Consider the following 17,882-nt stretch of genomic DNA (forward strand, 5'->3'; position numbering starts at 1 on the left):
GGTGTACCTGGTCAACAGAAAACAATCACAATGGTATCCTTGGAGAGTCCTTGTCTCCTAATATTGGCAAGACTTTTCCCTTTTGTTTTTTTTTTTTAGTGTGTATGTATGTGTGTATATTAACCTATAGGCCTTTTTCATATATATTCTAATGTTTTTTGGGATTCCTAAGTTTGCAAATAAGAGGGTGTTATGCTTTCTCTTGGCTTTGTTTTGTCCTAATGTGTTAGTTTTTGTTTTATCTTATTATATTGTATTGTGTTACATTTTATTTTATTATTATCTCTTAGAATTGTTCAGTTTCTTTTCTTTCTTTTTTTTTTTTTTTGAAATAGGGTCTTTGTGTAGTTCTGGCTATCCTGGAATTTGCTTTGTAGACTAGGCTGGCTTTGAACTCATGGCGATCCTCCTGCCTCTGTCTCCCAAATGCTGGGATTACAGGTGTGCGCCACCACTGCTTGGCTAGAGTCATTCACTTTCTAATGTGAGGCAGAAAGGGGAAAGATTCAGATGGGAGAGGAGGTAGAGAGGACCTGGGAGGAGGAGAGGAACTGTGGTCAGGACACACTATGTGAGGTCGTGTATTTCCAGTGACAGAGAGAAAAGAAAACGCTTACAGTAGCACGCACCTTCTGCACTCGTGGGGCCTCTTGTAGCTTGTGCTGGGTCACTTGTACTTAGTGGGACACTTTGTCCAAAATGCTATAAAAACAGGTTAAATACAAATTAATTCCACGTCTAAAATTCATGATATGGTCATGGTCTTTAAAGAACCTTTAACTGTTGCCTGCATTTTTAGTTGTCACTGTAGTTTAACTCACCTTTCTTTTCTTTTGGAGCACAAATCAAGAACTACTGGATTAAAGCCTTTCATGGTGAATAAATATTTAAAATGTTGTCTTCTAATATAAAAAGTCCCTTGGCTAGCAAGAAGAACAGAGCATGCTGGGGCAGTCAGCTGTTTGGAATAAAGACCTACTAAGAGGCCATCACACTTTACACTCAGATGGCTTTGCACGTGCCGGTTGCCACTAGCCCCTTCTGAGTGTGGCTGACACGGAGGACGGGGGTTCTCTCCAAGCAGAAGCAGCTGCCTCTTTGCTGCTCAGGATCTGAAGGTGTCATCAGAAAAGGAGCCATTGCACACTACTGGCAGACATCCCCCACTCTCGCTCTGGTGCCCGGCAGGCCTTAGCTCTGTCAGGCTGATCTGGAGAGGAACCGACACAGGCGGCTGCAACAGCCCCTCCGGCTCCAGCCCTGCCTGAGCTCCTCGTCACACTTTTGAGGCATCTCAGACTGAAAATCTGCTGTAAAATGGCAAGTGTGACTTTTTACTTCTCATTATCTCTTTTACATTCTTTGCACGTAGAACTGGACAAAAGATGGCACAATAAAACACATTTCCTAAGACATGGTGACAAGGACCACTGCTGTAGCAACTGAATGTTTCATCAGCCTCTAGAATTAAGAACAAAACCAAACAAAATAGTGATAACCATTTCCAGTTTTCAAATCTGATTTTGATCCAGAACACTCACGTAGTCTAAGAGTAGCAGGCCGTGTGAGGTGTCTAAGGACACGGGAAAATGACAGACATGTGAAAGAGAAGCACCCTTTGTATAAAGGAGGAAAAGAAAACTCGACAGACAGTAGGGCGGAATGCCATCGCACCCAGAGCAGTAAAAACAACTGCGATGGGACTCAGCACAGGCATATGGAAACTACAGTGCTTCCTGGCTGTAACAACTACCTGTTAATTCAAAATTGAGACATGTTTCTTTTCTTTTTTCTTTTTGAGACAGGGTCCCAGTATGTAGCTCTGGCTAGCCTGAAAGTCATAGAGATCTACTTACCCTTGCCTTCCAAGTGCTGGGATTAAAGGTATGTGAGATACAACCAGCAAATATGATATAGTTTAATATAACTTTAATAAAAGATAATATTTTCTCTTTATAGATTTTGATATGATTGGAGGGAATAATATGGAAGTCCAAAGAGGAACTTACTAGTTATTACTATATTTGTAATATGGAAGGTACATGCATATTTATTACTAAGCTATAATAATGCACTGATAATAAGACAACTTCACAAACAAAGTAAATGGCTTGCTTTGCTGGTAAGATTAGATCATAATTGTTATCTATATTAATAGCCTTATGCTTATAAAAGTTAATACCTCTTGGGCTGTGGATATAGCTCAGTCTTTGTCCTGAAAATAAACTCTAGATTTACTCCCCAGAGCTGGGAAGAAGTGTGTAAAATACTCCCCGTACAAATGCTAAGACTTTCAACTTTTCTACAGGGCACCCTAATTCAGTTCTTAAAACATTAGAAGTGATACTTACAGTAGAAGCTCCAAGTAAAATGCCTTTTAATTATTCATCTCATATTTCTAAATATTTTAGAAACAATTCCTAATCAGACTTCTAAAATGTCATATTAGACTATACTTATTCAGCTTTCATCATTTAAAACTGTTACTACGCTTTGGCTTTTATTAAAGATCTCTGTCCAAAAAATTATATTAGGGTTTGTTTAACTGTTCTTTTTTTTTTTTTTTTTTTTTTTTTTTTGGCTTTTCGAGACATGGTTTCTCTGTATTGTTTTGGAGACTGTCCTGGAACTCGCTCTGTAGACCAGGCTGGTCTCGAACTCACAGAGATCCGCCTGCCTCTGCCTCCCAAGTGCTGGGATTAAAGGTGTGTGCCACCAACGCCCGACTTAACTGTTCTTAAAGACAAAACCATTATGCAATTCAAAGTTTCTTATAAAAGGTCCCTAGATGATGAAAATTAGGATAGCCACTAATCTGATTAAAGGGGAAGGCCCATTCAGACACCTTCTCCATTATTGTTAGGAGTCTTAGCTGGGGTCATCCTTGTGAATTCCTAAGAATTTCTCTACACCAGGTTTCTCTCTAACCACATAATGGCTCCCTCTATCATTATATATCTCTTTCATTGTCTCCTCCTCAGTCCCTCCCCCAGCTTCCCTTCCCATCTTGGCTTCTTGATTCCTCATATTCCTATCCCCTATCCTCTCCCTTCTACCCCCCCACCCCCAGTTTACTCAGGAGATTTTTAACTATTTTCCCTTCATGGGACCCTCCATGTAACTGATGGCAGCAGATGCAGTGACCCGCAGCCAAGCACTGGGCTGAGCTCCTGGAGGAGAGGCCATATGAACAAGGGTGGTCAAAACCATGATGGGGAAAACCAGAGACAGCTGATTGGAGCTAGTGGGAGCTCACAGACTATGGACTGACAGCTGGGGAACCTGCATGGGACTGAACTAGACCCTCTAAATGTGGATGACAGATCTGTGACTTGATCTGTTAGGGGTGTAGCTGACAGTGCCACCAGGACCTAATCCAGGGGCATGAACTGACTTTTTGGAGCCCATTCCCTACGGTGGGATACCTTGCTCAGCCTTGATTCAGGGATGTAGTGATATATTGTTTGTAATCTAACAAATAAAGTTTGCCAGGAGATCAGAATGAAGAGCTAAGCCACCAGTTAGCCATAAAAGTCAGGCAGTGGTGGCACACACCTTTAATTCTAGGACTCAGGAGACAGAGGCAGATGGATCCCTATGAGTTCAAGGCCATCCAAGGCTACATGAGACTGAATCAGTCTAAAAGAGAAACAGAGCTCATGCCTCTAATCTCAGCACTAGAGAGAATATAAGGCAGCTTCAGTGCAGTCTGAGCTTTGGTGGAGAGCATTGCAGTCTACAGTCATGCTGAGGAGAGGATCCCACCTTCACCTTTGGTTTTAGTTTTGGTAGAGGTAAGAACTCTTTATTGGCTTGGCTGCTCTGATCTTCAGTTTGAATCCCAATGTCTGTCTCTGGGCTTTTATTATTTGTGCCATGCAGGGGGGGAGGGGCTTTGTCCTGCCTCAACTTGGTAGCCAGGCTTTGTTGACTCCCCAAGGAAGGCCTTACCCCCTATGAGGAATGTATGGGGGGGTGGGAAGGGGAGGAGGCTGGGGGGGCAGGAGAAGGGGAGGGAGGGGGCACTGGGGTTGGTATGTAAAATGAAAAATAAATTTTTTAAAATAAAAAGGTCTCTGGATGGAAAATGTCTTTTAAAAAAATGCAGTACAACATACAATCGTGTCATCCCCTGCCACACTGTCTTTCCTCCTGCCCTTTATTGAATATTTAAATAACTTCAGGGAATTTTGCTGCAAATGGCTTCTCTACAGAATTATCTATAAATAGTAAGTTAAAGAATACTTTTTCTTATTTGGAAAAAAACTAAATTATGTATATGGGTGTTTTTACCTAAATGTGTGTGTACCACTTGTGTGCCTGGTGCCCTTACAGGCCAGAAGGCTTGGGTCTTCTGAGACTGGTGTTAGAGATGGTTGTGAGCCACCATGTAGGCACTGGGAATTGAACCTGGGTCCTCTGGAAGAGCAGTCAGTGTTCTTAATATCTCACTAGCCCCGGGAATAATTGCTTAAAGGTAGTAAGACACCTTCACTGGTAACTGATTGCATGAACTCATTCAAATACAGCAAATAAGTACAGGAAGCTACTAGCATAAGATTCTAAGATTGTATCATGAATGGCTTTGGCTACATTCACACTGATGTTGAGGAACAGTTTACACCAAAAGCATCTGTCTCTCAATAGTTCTCTATTACTAAAGGAGAGTTTGCTAAGACCATACTTACAATCATTTGCTCGGTGTACTTCATTCCTGCAGATCCCGAGATTATTCTTTTCTGCTCTAACAGGTTTCTCCACTTATTTTCAACAACTTGCTTTCTTCTTGTAACAGTAGAATCTTAACAAATGTCAATATAAAATATAGTGAAATTTGAGTAGGTAATATGAATCCACTCAAAATTTCAAATTACTGTCAAACAGTGTAGAAAGTTCTATGCATTTCCTCTATTTGGCCAGCAGTCTTCTATTAGTTTTCCTCTAAGTTCTATACATGGCACAGTTCCTGCTGTGGAGCAGAATATGGGGAATGCCAATAACAAAGCGTGTTATTGGTGTGCGGGAAGATCGTATAGGATTCCACTTGACATAAAAAAATTAGGTATGGAACTTTATTCAAGGCACCACTGTGTGTTAGAGGGTCATATACTTTATATAAGTTCAATTATCTTGAAAGCAATCCCAGGGCAAGCGGTTGGCACCACCCTTCAGCAGCACTTTTCATTTCTGCGGTGTCCTAGAGTGCCCAGGGAAGTGATTTATGCATCTCAAACAGTATCTGAGCCAGTTCTCAGACAGGATGTTTTACCATTTAGGGTACGCTGTGGCACATGGGTGCTCCTCACATGATTTTCCTATGCTTTCTCTATGGCCACTTAACTAAGACCTCATTCTAACAATGCCAATCCTCAGAGATGATACAGATAATTTAAGGACAGGTGAGTAAGAGCCAGACAGAGCAGACATACCCCACAGTTTTGTACAGTCCCTCACCAATCATGGCAGAGTACTGACACAGTGTCAGTTTAGACTCAGCTTCATAAACTTAGAAATCGTAAAAAACCAGAAGAGTGAAGCCTACCTTGAAGGCACATGACAGAACAAGCATGTTATACAGCTCAAAATGAAATAGTTACAATTAAAGCTGGCAGTGGTGGCACACGTCTTTAATCCTAGCACTTGGGAGGCAGAGGCAGTCAGATCTCTGTGAATTCCAGGACAGGCTCCAAAGCTACACAGAGAAACCCTGTCTCAAAAGACAAAAAAATGTGTATAATTAATCAAAAAATACTGTGATAGTAACACATACACAATTTGTTGGTCTAGAATTACTGCGTCATAGAATCTACGTATGCTTAACTTTTGTAGATATGGGAATTTTTAGCTCATATAAAACTTTACCAACCCTTGGTAATGTATCTAATTTTAGCTACTCTGATGCATGCAGTTGTATCTAAAAGTCTAAATGTACATTTGCATTTTATTGTCCATTTGATGTCTTTTATTTATGAAAGCCTATTGCACTATTTTGCTCTGTGTTTTGTGTGTATATTTGTGTATGTTCATGTACAGGAGGGTGCACATGTACATGCACATGTGTGTGCGTGTGTGGAGGTCAGAGGACAACTTCATAAAGATTAAAAGCATATGATATCATACTCATTACATTAAACATTTTTATTACATTTGCTCATTTTATTTCTAGTGAGTATTTTGTCCGTATGTAAGTATGTGTACACCCGTATAGTTGGAGGTCAGAAGACAGTGAGTATTTTGCCCGTATGTAAAAGTATGTGTACACCTGTATAGTTAGTTGGAGGTCACAAGATAGTGAGTATTTTGCCCGTATATAAGTATGTGTACACATGTATAGTTGGAGGTCAGAAGACAGTGAACATTTTGTCTGTATGTAAGTTATGTGTACACCTGTATAGTTGGCGGTCAGAAGAAGACACTGGAGCCCCCGCAACTTGAGTTCTAGGTGATTATGAACCCCTATGTGGGTGCTGGGAATTGAACCCGGGCCCTTTGTAAGAACAACCAGTGCCTTTAACTTCTGAGTCAATGCCTCAGCCTTTATTTTTATTAATATGGGTTCTAGAGACTAAACTTAGGTCCTCATGTTTGCAAGTCAAGTTCCTTATTGAGTGTGCTATCTTCCTAGCCCACTGATAATCTTTTTGATGTGTTACCTGTAGTCTGAAGTTGTTCAATTAAAAATTTCTATCAAACATGGGGGGAGGGCCTAGGTCCTGCCCCCAAATGATATGACAGACTTTGGTGATCCCCCATGGGAGGCTTCACCCTCCCTGGGGAGTGGATGGGAGGTGGGATGGGGGGTTGGGGAGGCATGGGAGGGTGGGAGGGAGAGGTAACAGGGATTAGTATGTAAAATAAGATTGTTTTTAATTTAAATAAAAATTTATTGAAAATTGCTATCAGTATTGCTGTGATATCTTATTCAGCAGTTTTTTTGAGAGAGACAATCTAGATAGTCATGGTGGCATTTGATCAATCATCGTGGATACTGGTGTTAGCCCTTTTTTTGTGTTTTTTAGTCTGTTCTTTATAGCCTGTCCTACGAGTATTAGATTTGCCTAGCCGAGCCCATATAATTTAAATCAGTGCTTCGCAACAGGCCTCTTTAGACCTCTTTACTTGGTTCTGCTTCTCTGGCTTTAGCCCTCACGGCGTAACTGATCCACACTTTTATACTCACTGTAGTCTTTTATACATTCTGCCTATGAGTCTTGTGAGTACAGAACGTTCCAAAAATCTTTCCTCATTCAGTGTGTGTCATTTTAGCTTGCTATTTTTTGTATGGATAAGAAATCTCCAATTTTATTGTATAAGTGTCATTCTTCTTAATAGGTTATATTTTACATAGAAGATAAGAAATTTTACTATTCTAAAATCATATTACTTCTAGAGCTTTTTATTTTTCACATTTATATCTATAATTTATATGGAATTGATTTGTGTATATGAGTGAAGAAAGGTTTACTTTAACTGATTATATACAGTTACCCAACTGAATGATAAAATGAGCATCTTTTTTCCTGTTATGCATTGCTACTTTTGATAAAAATCAAGCAATTAAGCCGGGCGTTGGTGGCACACACCTTTAATCCCAGCACTCAGAAGGCAGAGGCAGGCAGATCTCTGAGAGTTCGAGACCAGCCTGGTCTACAGAGCGAGTTCCAGGACAGGCTCCAAAACAATACAGAAAAACCCTGCCTCGAAAAACCAAAACCAAAACCAAAACCAAGCAATTAATTATGTGGGACTGTATTCTATTATCATTCAGCAGATACCACACTGTGCTAATTGTAGATTTAGATAGACTATCTAGAAATGAAAATTCCAAGACAGGGTTTCTCTGTATACGTGGCTGTCCTGGAACTTGATCAGTAGAGTAGGCTGGCCTTGAACTCACAGAGGTATACCTGCCTCTGCCTCCTGAGTGCTGGGATTAAAAGCCTGTGCCAGCATCACCTGGCTTTAGAAATGACAGCTTTTAACTTTGTTCTTGAGATTGTCTCAGCTATCCTTGGCCTATGCATTTAATAATGCAAATATTAGAGTCTGGCAATTTTCACAGACTGTTGGGACTTCATGGCCTCACCATGCACTCACCTTCTTCTCCACCCAGGTCTTCTCTCATGATCCTTATAGATCTTTTAGACTTCTCTACAGGTTACGACAACCTTTACAGTCACGTTTTCTCATAGGCTTGTATTTTAATGTTACTTAAAAGATATCATTACTAACATTCCTAGGTCTGCCCCTTGGCAATCCTAAAACACTTCCATTATTATTCTAACTTTGTTTCAGTTTGCCTAGTCCCATTTAGCTACATATTCAGTATGGGGTCCTGTCCCGTCTGGGGAGGACAACATGCTGTGTTTATTTGTAGCAGGCAACATCATGTTCTCTCAGTGTCTTTTCCACCAAGTTTCTTTTGGTTGACACCCTTTGCCCCAGAGGTTTAATTTGACCTGTATCTGAGCCCTATACATTTTTGTTCATTTTCAGATGATGATAAGCATAATTATTTCACGGTAAGGAATATAGTCTACACTTTAGAATATGATCTCACATAACATATGTTTCAAGGTATATGTCTCTTGGCTTATAACTACCATAGTCATTTTACTTATTTTTCATCAATATTTTTCCTGTCTCAGTTTCTCTTCATTCTTTAAAAACCTCAGCCTCTAACTTTGATTAAAACTTAGATTTTTGTAGAGAAGTAGTGAAGAGATTTAGGTTACTTTTTTTGCACTTAATTTTCCATTTGTTAATGTAGTTTATACCCATCCAATTTATGAAAAGTCTCAGGGCTGGAGAGGCGCTTCATTTGGTAAGAGCCCTTGTCACCATCAGAGTACCTGAATTGGCACTTACGGCATAAGCCGACACTTACGGTAGGTGGTTAAAAGAATCTGTACTTAAGTTTTATGGGCCTCCCTTTTTGGGCCTCATAGACAGCCCCACACATATGGTATAGATATACAAAGACCAACTGACAAATAAATAAAAAATAATTTAAAAACTAACTCAGTTCTGGCATTCATGAGGCAGAAGCAGGCAGATCTGTGTGAGTTGGAGGATAGCATGGTCAACTGACCATGTGCTACACAGTGAGATCCTGTCTCAAAAAACAAAACATCAAACACGTCTCAAAAAGAAAAAGAAAAGAGCGAAAAGTCAGGGTGTCTACTAAGTGTCGGGCCATGTTGGGATCTGATGTACGACGACGTAGCACACAGAAAGCTCATGGTCTAATTCAAGAGGACACCAAGTGTGAATTTGTAAACTCTAGGGACGTTATTACTTGTTATCACTGTTCTGTCCTCGCTGTTTCTCAGTGGGAAGCTAACTCCCACTGGCAGCAAGTTTTATGGGACTTCTGGGTCACTCCCTTAAAGGAGGGGAGTGTCTTCACAAGCAGTGAGTGACAGGACAAGGGCATTCAACAAGGAGGCCAGTCTTAGAATTGTCCAACACAATGGTGTCTGTTCTTCCCTACAGGACAACAGAAAGCACAAAGCCCACAGAAGCAGAGCTGCAGGGTTCCAGGGAGGACAGAGGACTGTGTATGTCTTTAAAACACTTCTTTTTTTTAAGCTGCAGGCATTTTGCCCCATTCACTATCTTGCCTGCAGTCCTATGTGGAGTTGGAGGTCACCTGGAAGGGGCCAGTTCTCTCCATCCATCATGTGGGCTTCAGGGACTGGATTCAGGTTGTCAAGTTTGGCTGAATGCATCTTTACTGGCCACCTTGACAGCCCAAGGCTTAGTTAACATCTACTATTAGCATATACGAAATTCATGCCATTAATCCTAGCACTTGGGAGCAATGCAGGAGGACCTCTGTGGGCTTGAGGCCAGTTGGTCTATACTATGAGTTCTAGGCCAGTCAGAACTACACTCTGTGTCAAAAAAAAAAAAACACATAAGTTGTGATATTTATCTATCCAAATAAAGCTTGTTTTGTCCCATGGTGCTCACGTGACAGAAATCTAATCACAACAGCAATGACAGAAGCACATGGGATAAGGGTCAGATGCTATCTGAGTACAGTTAGGCAATTCTCTGAAGAGCTCCAGCTGCTAAAGCAAACTATAGGATTGAGAGCTAAGTTATCCTCCTAAGACTGTAACCCACTAGACCGTATCCATTGCCATGAACATGACTCTGAAAGGTTGTATACTTTTTTGCCAGAAGAAGGTATAAATGTTTTCCTTACCAGTGGCCCTGTCATTTTGGCACCCATTGTTCCTTCCTCTCCATGAGAGAACTGACTCCTCTTCGGCATTCCTATGAGCTAACGACTGGTTGCTCTCTTCACAAACAGGACTTCCTTGGGTACAATATACTGTCCCGTCTTGCTGCAAGCCTGTGCGAGGGCCATTCGAATAGTTTGCTTTTGCTGAGGTTTGGCATTCTGAAGAGTGAGGGGATGGTAGGGCTGGGGTCACAGCGAGGAGGTCAGAACAAGCATCTGAGAATGGGGGATGACTTTCTTGAGTCCACTGGTTCAAACGGTACTCTGTTGGAAGCATGCATGAACTTAAACAGCTCTGTGTCATGACATTTTGAGACTGTTCAGGTGTGGCTAACTGACATGGAGACATTTGCATATTTTTACCATTTTTAATGCTTGTCGGTGGTTTAGGCAGAGGATGAGGTATAATTAGTTTACCCTGAGTTTGGGCCTGTGTGTTGGCTTTGCTTGAAGATGGTGGCTGGCTGATAGTGGTTTTCCTGTTCATATAAACAAGGCCTGTCTGGACCTTTGCAGACCCTGCCCTTCTCGTCCCCTTTGCTGCCCTAGGAGGCTTGGACTTCTGAGTCTTAGCGACACCAGCATGCCCAGGGGCTTTGTTCTCTTCCCTTTTGCAGGCTGGCCAGGCTTGTTTAGCAAAGCTATAGCCTGAAGGTGTAGAAGAGCCCAAAGGAACACTGTCCATCTCACATCCTCCTGAGCCAGTGACACTTTCAGAGACACCGTCAGCCGTGGCCCTGTTTCCAGCAGCAGCAGTGTGTGCAGTATGGTCAGGCGCGTTCGTTAGGTTGCAGGTCGGCACCTGCACAAGGTCGGTGTGACAGTGCTGTAACCACCGTGAAGTCATTCCTGCCCTGTTCCTCACCGGGTAGCTGTCATCTCCACACCTTCCTACGTCATCACTTTCATCAAGCCACCGTAGCTTCTTGGTAATCTTTGGGGTTCCTATGGCTTTCTCCTTTTGTTTTGCTAATTCAATACTATCTCTAATAGCTTCTGCCTTTTGATGTCTGAACCGAAAACCTTGATTTAGAACTAGTGCCTTGAGATAATCGTGGTCGTATCTGGATTCCTTCTTTAATATACTCTTCAGCAGCCTCACCCCATTTTGTCCACGGGTGTTGTGTTTCACACTGTGGCGGTCAGGCAAGTCACAGTCAGGAGCTACGTCACACGGGGGTGCTGACGGCCCACTTGCTGTTGGTTTTCTCGCTTTTGAATTAGAAGTTTGAGGTGCACAGGCGGCCTGGAAATGGTCTGAAAGTAAAGACAACTTTTCTTTATTACAGTTAAAATGGTTTACCTTTTCACATCTCACATCTTTCAGCTCATCTAACTTATCAGAGCTGGGCATGGCCTCGACCTCTTTTATGGGTGTGCTGTTTTCGGATGAAGGCCCACCAGGCTGTGAGTTAGGCGGCAGAAGGGGTGCAGATGAGGCAGGAATGGAAGCGGTTCTGTTTCCTTGACTTAACTCAGATAGTCTCTCTTGGATGCAAAACGAAGCTGCTTCCTGGGTTAGAGATTCTGGAGTAGTCCAGGCTCCACTGACTTTAAATGCTGGGCTCTTGGCACTGCACGGCCTCTCCCCTTGTGTTCCGTAAGCGGGTTCACTGGACGACTTCTCCCCTTGGGGTGTTCCGTAAACGGGATCACTGGTCCTCACAGTGCTCCCTTTAGAGGCGTTCTCTCTTTTTCTCTCTAGAGCAACTACGGAAGGACTACATACAAAGAGCACGGAGTCATTAGCGGTTCTCGTGGCTCTCTCCACAGCCCTGCCCGGGGTAGGTGGGCTTTGTTCTTTATTACTCAAACATTCCCACGATGGCAGAACACTAGATTTATTTAAAATATCTGAAAAAGATGTGACAGGCTGAGTACTTTGAGCATCTAAGTTTGTGAGCCAATTGTTTATATGCTGAGTTTTAGAGAAAGACAGTCTATCTTCATCATAGCAGTTTAAATGAGCCGACTGCAGACTTGCTGACCTGAGGGGAACAGAGTTCTGCTGGGCGGACGTGGAAGGAGTCATACTAAGTGTTATGTATATTTCTTCACGCTCTGCAGCCTCAAGGCTGTCTATACTTGAGAGAGTTTCAGAATTGGTTATCTGATTAACTTCATCACAAAATTTCTGAGGGGAAAAAAAAGAACACTGTTTTATGCTGTAGACTGTGGTTAATATTTCTTGACAGGGAAAATAATGTGACCATAAGCAGTATAGGTACAAGTACACCCCTGCAGCAGACCTCATGGTAAAAAGTAAGAAAGTAAGGAAAGGATAAAAAAGTTGAGTGTCATTTCAACTCCCAAAGTAAATGCTCAATTATTCTGGCTTCCATGATGGCTTAGAAATAACTGCTATTCCGCTTAGGGTATGGAGTTTCCTCGTGGCTTCACAATGCTAAATTAATTCTGAAAAATACTTGCTGATGAACTAGATTCTCTTCCTGAAACCTTCGCTGGACTTAAGAGACTCTTGACAGTTGTGCGATGAAACAGCCATTCATCACCCCTGGCTCTGAGCCCTGCGCTTCCACACTGAGACTGTGCACGACCCCAGGGAGGCTACCCCAGCCCACAGGCAATTCTACACGCGCCCATCCAGGCAGCGCTGAGTGCAGCCAGCTGTTTTAAAACAAAGGCATCAGGTTGGATGGAAAAGTGGTGGTGGCTGGGAATAGGGGAGGAAACAAAAGGATAGGATTAAAATATGTTATACGCTTTATGAAATTCTCAAAAAATAAATTAAAAGAGAAAGTAAAGTTCTGTGACCCTAATGTGAACTTTCTGTTGGTAGGAATTATAGCCTTTTTATAGAGGTCTGGAAATATATTTCAACTCTGGTTGTATGTAAGAGACAAAGAGTTTCATAAAAATAAATATGCCAGGGAGGATCAGAAGTTCAAGAATAGCCTTGGTTACATACTAAGTTTGAGGCTAGCCTGGGCTAAATTATATCCTGTGTCCAAACAAAATACTGACAAAAATCTATGTCTGGGCCCCGCTGTTTCGTTTCCCACATGAGATTCATGCAGTAGTCTTACACTTATTTACTTCTATGAAGCATGTGGATTTAGGTTTAAGAACTATTGGTTTTAGGGGTTGGAGAGATGGTTCAGAAGCATCTATATGCATCATAAGTTTAGGTTGCTTTTTAAAATATAATTTCTAATAATAATATTTATATTACACTATTCTTTCAAACAGCTTTTATATTTGTCAGAAAATAACATTCATACAGCCTAATTTTTTTAAATAGATGGAAAAAGAGGAAGAGCAGGAAGAAAGATGGGAAAAGGTCAGGAAAAAACCCCACGTTTTCTTTTTCCATCTGTGATGAAGTTGAGCTGACTCATCCACAGTCTTTTTATGGCCTCCTTTTATCTCTGTGAAGAACACTGAGAAGTAGGACAGAAGTATTACTACAAATGAAACACTAGTAACACAGTTATAGTTCATACTTGCAAACTGCTTAGGTGTTGATTCTCTAGGAGCTTCTGAGTCTCCTCCAGTTTAAGCTGGAACACATTTTTGTTAGTAGCTACGTTTGCTATGTTGTTTTCCTTCATTTCTTTATCACAGTTAATTCTGTGCACGAGATATTTTTGATGTTTGTGATCATTTTTTGACAACGATGAAGGCAAGGCAGAATCTATAGCTCTGTGAACCAGATATGGAAAGATTTAGTACATTTAACTGAAATTAACTTATTTCTATAAGTATATAAATGACACAACTGTATACTATGTGCACGTGTCCAGATAATGACATATAAGGATATTGGAGAACTCTATAGACATATTGGAATGGGACTTTAAGGCAATAAACAAGAATAAAAATGACTTTGAGAGCAGAGTTCCAATAAGGAAGAGCTTCACCAAGGGACGCCTGCTTATTCAGGGTTACCATGGTCCACTTTATCACAGGGCAGGACTAGAAATCCTGTGCACCTGCTGTCAGTTTTCATTTCTCTAGATATGTTTCATATAGACAATAATGTTTACTAGCTTTTTTGTTCTTAGTTGATGTCATGGCCAGTGGTTATTCCTATATCCCAAAGAGAGTTGGCTAAAATTCTAGCAGAAAGAAAATATGGCTGCTGCTTTGCCAGGGTAGGTATGAATGTCCTTCCTGCATGACTAGCTATGGGAGTGCGGCTCTTACTCAACCAAGAACATAAACCTTTGTTTTCAGTTTGTTTCAGGAATATAATTAGAAATATAAGCACCTATTTTTGAAGATTTATTTTTAAATGTACATTGGGGTTCTGCCTGCATGTATCTTTGTGTGAGGGTGTTAGATCCCCCAGAACTGGAGTCACAGACATCTGTGAGCTGCTGCATGGTTGGTGGGAATCGAACCTGGGTCCTTTGGAAGAGCACCTAGTGCCCTTAACTCCTAAGCCATCTCTCCAGCCCCACATAAGCATATTTTTTATGCTACAAAAGTGTGTCTTCACTAGTCTACCTTTGGTGTGTCCAATCAGGACAGTATGTTTTATTCGTAATGCTGTATTGTCTGGAAACTCAGGACATCTCTTCTATTATATTTTTGTGTTGTCTAGAAACTGATAGCTTGTACATTTCAGTATATATATATACAGTAAAAAATCCAATTCCTTCAAGGATAAGTGGATGATGAAAGAAGGATACAGATGACTGAGGGGCATTTATTACCAACTCAGTTAAATTATTTCCAATTAAATCAGGATAAAGAAACATTTTGGAAGGTGGCTTATTACCACATGTGACATATAACTATCTCCAATACCCATACATGTTTTTATTTAGACAGACCAGAATCATCAAGGTCAGTGATTACTACATCCCTAATTATTCCTTTGTCATCACCAGGAGATCATGGCTAGTGAGAAGGCATTTAGTACACGTTCCTGAACAGTGAGGACATGTTTCTGTCTATTTTTGTTTTCAAACTTTTCTACTCTTACATAATCTTCCCCTTTAGTTACCCTTCCCAAACAACATAGAACTAAATCTACAAAATGTCTAATAAACTCAATTATTTACCTTTAAAGTTGTCGTCTCTCAACTTTTTCTTCTCTATTCCTTTCTTCTCTACTCCACTTTCTTCTCTCCTCTTCTCTACTTTCTTCCCCCAGTGAGGAGGATTGAAGGGATGGATAGGAATAAAAGGAGATGGGGAGGAAGAAATCGAGAAAGAGTGAAGCATGGGAGGAAAGGAAGAAGAAATCACGGAGGAGGAGGAAGCAGGAGGCGCTGGAGAGGGGAAAGCTAGGTAAGCTGGAGGCAAACGTGGAGAGGGCAAAAGAGGGGCAGATGGGATAGGTGAGGGAGGGGAGGTGCCAGGAGAAGGTGGAGGAGGAGAAGGCATGGATGAAGAGGAAGAAGCTACCGCCGAAGGCGACGAGGGTGTGGAAGCCGAGGGGGATGGTGGCAGAGGAGAGGATGGAGAAGGGCGTGGGGGCGGGTGGGGGAGAACCAAGGACGGCAGAGCGTCTACAGAGGCCCGCGGCTGACTTGACAATGTGGTTTGTGGAACACATTTCTGAACTGAATGACAAGCATCAAACCTAGCAGGATGTTCAGGCAAAGGAGTGACACAAGAGAGGGGTGGAGCTGGCTGAGTTGAACGACTGGATAAACTGAAAGGTTTCAAAACAGGGAGAGATTCCAAGGGGCTTGGGGAAACAACCAGTCGAGCTGGAAGGGAACGGCGGATAAGGGCAGGCGTTAGAGTTGCTGGGGTATAAGGCTGTGCTGCAAGTAAATGTTTGGGTCTGAATGTTTTGTAAAATAATCTATCCTGTGAGCCAGGATCAGGAACGACTGGAGAACTTTGGCATGGGTGAGCTTGAAGGACTGGTGGCCCAGAAGGAACAGGGGCTAGCAGACTAGGGAAACTGCTGGAAAAGCTGGAAGTAACTGGGGCTGGAGGGTGAGGGGGATGTCTGGTGGGATCAGATAGTAATGGGGCTGGTAAAAAGGTCTTTGGAAGAGTAGAGGGGACAGACGGAAGGACACAGGTCTGGGGGTGAGGGTACAGCAATGGGGCCTGTGAAGCGGACAGCTGACCAGGTAAGTAGGGATCAGGACTGGAGACAGCTGAACAGGCAGGAATGGATCTGCATAGGTGGGAAAGCATTCGGACAGGCAAGTAGAAAGAACCTCATTAAGATTAAAAACCTTTATGACTGGGCTGCCTGTAGGCTTCTGATGGCTTTTGATTTTATCCTCTGGGTTCATGCTCCATCTTCCATTGGCCAGCCAGACTCCTCTCCTACTGACTGATGGAAGCTGGCACACAGATGACTCAAGTTCACTTTTCCTCCTTTCAAAAGTGTGATGCACTGACATAGGCTGGAAAAATCTAGTTCCCGCCACTAGTGTGAAGAGCAAATGTTGACATCTCGGGGCAGGGGGTGGTTCAGAATGGACTATCTCATCACAAATACATGGATATTGGAGATAGATATCAAACAAATTGTTCTGTTAGAGAGACTATGTCCTCTTAAGCAGATTAGCTTTGTGATAAGAACTTGATTATGATGGAAGGTTGGTTATTTCTGATATTTTAAGAGTTAATACCTTATTAATATTTTTATATCTCATTACTTCCTGAAGTGCTTTCTTTATTCCTAAAAACCTATTTGCCAATTTTTATTGAGGCTTAAGAACTAGCCCCCACTTTTCCAAACAAATCTTCATTTTCAATTGTAACATTAGCATCTTAATTTAGTTTTATTTACCATTAGCATTCTCTATGTCAGAGCCACCACTCGGGCTGAGGCTGTGGCTACTCAGTCCCCAGAACAAATACTGCTATCCTCTGCTTCTCTGGAACTGCTTCATGGTACCACTTTATTTCTTAACCTACTTTAGGTTTATATCCACTGAAATGCATTTGTATCATTACAATAGCTTATTAGTCCTTGTGTAAACATTTGCAAGAAACTTATTTTCATAAAACCAAGAAATGATCATTAATAGCCTAAAATTTCATATTTATATGACATTTATAGTTTGTAGAATACTTAATATACAATATTTAGCACTTATCTATTTGGGGAGAGAAGTCCAAGTTTTTATTAGTGAATTCTGGTATCTTTTCTCATAGATTATACATATTTGCTTTTCAAATAAAGATTTATATATACACATAGATATCACACAAAGTCATAGTCAAAATATATTATGAAAACTGGGTATTTTGACACAGAATGCAGGTTATTTCTCACAGTGACAATACATATTATTTGTTATATTAGTACAGATTTGCTAAAATGATAACATATTTGTTTGCTTCAGAAGAACTGAAGCTTATCCTGACTGTTTAACCCTTCTAAGATTTTAAACAACTGCACATTGCGGAACAAGAAAAAACACCAATTTTCATTTGTTGTACAAGAGGTGCTTTTAAAATGGGAAATATATGATCAGCACAAAATAATAGTTGATACACAGAAAAAGAAACTGAAAAAGTAAGGATCTCTGTACAAAAATGTTAAGTAGTTCACAAGTTTTAAAGAAAAGCTCCCTCTGAGCCCTGCCTGCGTTGGCCATTATGTGCCATCTTTTATCCCAACAAGCTTTCCTAGAATATTCTAAAGTTGTGCAGCCTTCATGTCTCCCACTGTGGTTTCTTAACA

The 17,882-nt window shown here is 41.4% G+C and overlaps 1 protein-coding gene across 9 annotated transcripts in view; it reads right to left on the minus strand.

Annotated features, from left to right (window-relative positions):
* Positions 1–17,882, minus strand: part of Cep126 (centrosomal protein 126) — a 60,693-nt gene that overhangs the window by 13,274 nt on the left and 29,537 nt on the right. For 4 of the 9 annotated variants that reach the window (XM_040734728.1, XM_040734725.1, XM_040734726.1 and 1 more), the window contains 4 exons: positions 13,717–13,915; positions 10,214–12,386; positions 4,689–4,801; positions 630–702 (listed from right to left, as the gene is read on the minus strand). In XM_040734728.1, the coding sequence (XP_040590662.1) occupies positions 630–702; positions 4,689–4,801; positions 10,214–12,386; positions 13,717–13,915 (2,558 nt within the window). Of the gene's footprint in view, positions 1–375; positions 534–629; positions 703–4,688; positions 4,802–10,213; positions 12,387–13,716; positions 13,916–15,282; positions 15,419–17,882 lie in introns of those variants that run through there. The other 5 variants (XM_040734731.1, XM_040734730.1, XM_040734733.1 and 2 more) reach the window with 4 other exon arrangements.

Source organism: Mesocricetus auratus, unplaced genomic scaffold (genome assembly GCF_017639785.1).
Source record: "Mesocricetus auratus isolate SY011 unplaced genomic scaffold, BCM_Maur_2.0 Super-Scaffold_100040, whole genome shotgun sequence".
Taxonomy (NCBI): Eukaryota; Metazoa; Chordata; class Mammalia; order Rodentia; family Cricetidae; genus Mesocricetus; species Mesocricetus auratus.